This window comes from Perkinsus marinus (genome assembly GCF_000006405.1).
Source record: "Perkinsus marinus ATCC 50983 genomic scaffold scf_1104296962706, whole genome shotgun sequence".
Classification (NCBI taxonomy): domain Eukaryota; phylum Perkinsozoa; order Perkinsida; family Perkinsidae; genus Perkinsus; species Perkinsus marinus.
This window is the reverse complement of record NW_003205363.1, coordinates 68,586-72,004: the sequence shown is the minus strand read 5'-3', so window position 1 is coordinate 72,004 and position 3,419 is coordinate 68,586. Positions and strand designations below refer to the sequence as shown.

At 40.8% G+C, this 3,419-nt stretch overlaps 1 protein-coding gene across 1 annotated transcript; it reads right to left on the bottom strand.

Moving 5' to 3' along the window:
- Window positions 1-1,116: 1,116 nt before the first annotated feature.
- On the bottom strand, window positions 1,117-1,273 carry Pmar_PMAR017942 (hypothetical protein; the record flags this gene model as incomplete). The annotated part of the gene is made up of 1 exon (XM_002771678.1): window positions 1,117-1,273. A coding segment is annotated over one exon (157 nt), but the record flags the coding sequence as incomplete, so codon positions are not given.
- Window positions 1,274-3,419: the final 2,146 nt, after the last annotated feature.

Here is a 3,419-nt window from a genome sequence, read left to right as displayed (position 1 = left end):
CCCATACCGACCCTCGGAGTCATCCTAGTACGCCAATGTTAAGAAATATGTTCGCTTTCCTCAAATGTAAAAGCCTATATACGAATTCGGGTAAAAATACACAGAAAAACCAACGAGAATTTTCCCAAAATTTCCTCAGAATTTTTCATATTGTCACCAACACCAGTAGTAGTTGACACTGATATACACTCGGGAAAAATCAAAAGTGCAGTGTGAAAATATATTTTCGTTTTCCTCAGCTGAGTTTAGCAGTTTCCTTAGCATTCATAGGCGTTTACATAGGAATACGAATAGCAATGTGCGCGAATCCATTGAAATTTCCCAAAAATTTCCTCAAAATTTTCATATTGTCACTAACACATCTGCAAGAGTCCACACTGCTACAAAATCAAACAGAAACATTGGTGCTGAAATATGTGCTTGCTTTCCTCAGGCGAATTTCGGATTTTCCTCATTAATTATGAAAGTTCACATACAAATTCGGGCAGAAATATACAGAAACCAAAAAAATCCTCAATTTTCCTCAGAATTTCCACAAATTTCACCTTTACACATGTAGTTGACCATGTGCATATCCCCCAGCAGAGATCGACTACTTACCCCAACCATAAGCCCATTAGCACTGATTATAATAAATAAGGTGAGAATTGATACCATACCAACTGCTGCGACATACGACACTTCATGCATCGTTCGTAGGAAGGTGAATGGTATGAAAAATACTGCCCAAATCACTATCCATATACGTTGCGATAATGCTGGTATCAACTTCGTAGTATTCTCACCCAACAACACCAACAACGATGCACATAAACCAGCCATAGTGAGATGTACAACGATAGCCGTAAATATAAAACCTGAGAAACACGGTATATTCAAAAATAGTGACACGTCTGGGAAGAAAAACTCCCAAATGTAGTGTTGGGGGAATATATATTACCACAATTATAAAACTTCATATACTCGCAACAAGAATCTCGAAATTTACGCAGAATTGTCACATTGACAACACATGTGCATATTAAATTTAATTATATTTAAAAAATGCCGCTACCGAGGATCGAACCCGACTACTTACCCGCTTTTCCAAAGCAAACTCTTCCTAGTTCCTCATACGTATACACTGGTCCCTTCGATGACGGCGTCAATGCGATTCCCAAATATAAACGTGATAATGCGAATAAGGCAAATACGCATCCCAGAGATACCACTAGTATTCCGCCGATCCAACCACTCGCTGCTAATATTGATGGTAACATAACTACGCCCAAACCTGAAAAAAAATAATTTACTTCAACAAAAGTGTGAAAAACGCGATTTGAAAATACTTGGCGAATTGCGCGTAAAACATGTCATAATCACTTCACACGTGCAGATTGAATGAGAAAATCGTTTTTGCACATCACAGGTGAAACTCCATTGTTATCTTCAACATCAAAATAGTCAAATTTATTTGTAATTCTACAACAGATTAGCTCGCATATAGGAAATGATCAACCCACCAATCGCCGACAAGACGATGCTAAGCACAGCTCTAACATTCGAGCATTTCCCTTGTATGAATTGCGACTGGCTCGGCCCTTGAGTTTTTTCTGACGAATCGAGACGCTCCATAGGAGATAAAAACTACAACAATCCAATTTGAACGAAGGTATTGAACGAAGCCATGATAAACACAACAATGTAGTTTCCAGTAACTAACTAAACGCAGCATTAAAAGGGTCACTCGATCGCGGCGTTTGGGTCTGGGGATGAAAATTCTCCGCAGCGATGCGAAGATTTGAAACCGTGGGCATCTTCGGACGTTGGCGAAGGCGATTGCGTACCGGACGCACGCTGGTGAAGCGTCGCTCCGGGTTGACTTTTTAATGTTGGGTTAACGAGTTACCCCGTGGTATATAGTAAGACTAAGTAGCTAGCTAAAGATCAGGCTAAGTATCAAGGATTGTATGCAGGTGTCTCCGAAAAAGTCTACAGTATTATCAGTTTTGCAAACTATTCAATATCTCCTCACACCAGTGCAGTGCTGCAAAACAATGTTCGCTCTCCTCAGCTGAGGTCAATATTTTTCTCACTGATCATAGGATTTCACATACGAATTGGGAGAATATATACGATAAATGTACTGAAACTAACAAAAATCTTCCAAAATTTCCTCAGAATTTTCATATTCTCACCAACACATGTGGTTAACCATGCGCATATTTCACCACACTGCACCAGTGAATTGAAGTAGGAATATATATACTTGATTTCCTTAACTGAGCTCGTAAATTTCCAAAGCTACATTATGGAAATCCACGAACGCTCTCGGGTAGAAGTATACCCACACCAACAAGTACAAGTATATACCAGTGTTGGGGGAATATATGTTCCCTTTCCTCAGCTGAGCTCAGAAGTTTCTTCACTAGTTATAGGAGTTTAATATACGAATCGGGAGAATGTATACGCTCGACCTTCATTCAACTAGTCGACTCCATCTAGTCATCATACTCTGGTGATTCGGTAGGTTAACATCATTAAATTCAAACTTCATCATCATCATCATCACGTCACGTCACCACTCGAAGATACGTGCTCAGTTGAGTAATGATGAGGTAACAAGATATTATTAGCAGTTGTAATTATCGCTCGCCCGTCATTCATTTGATGTTGTTGCTGCTGGGGCGTGTCCAAACACTGTCACTAAACTTTGTGTCCTAAATCACTAAATTTCAGCGCGCGCCCTTATAAGTCGATATATAGCGCGACTTCGTTTCAACGGAGTTAGAGACCGAAGGGAAACAAGTGAACCAAAAACCGAAGGGGAACAGATGAGCCAGAAACCCGAAGAGAAACAGATGAACCAAAAACCCGAACGGAAGTAAGCTAACGAAGAGGGTTCAGCGGGCCAGGCGGATCTGTCTCAAGTCCATGTCTCATTGGACAAACTCGACACTCGTTTTGTGAGCTACATTTTGATTTACCTTCCAAGTTTTCTTGAGCTGCAAAACCCAACACTATATCATTCACCATGCAGATCACTATACTTCGAACAGTATGACTCATCGAAGATCACTTATTAATGATGCTGATGGGCTTCTCGAGCTTCGGTCGACCACAGGAGTGGTGGAATGTTTGATGTACTTGCACTTGATTGCTCAACTTGGGGACTTGTCAGCGAAACTTTTGACCTGAATTATTGAGTGGAAAGTGAATTCATCGACGCATTACGAGTTGAGTTGTTGGTTTGCGGGTTGACAGAGAAGTAATCGGTCCTAAGCCCCTGATTATTAGATGATCAAAGTTTCTTGGCATCCACGACAATGCATTTCTCCGGCGGAAGAAGCACGGTAGGTAAAAAGAAGACTGAGTACCGATGCCAGACCTCTCGAAGACTTTTTCTCTGACGTGTCGTTACCCTGTTGGATCTTTGTGGA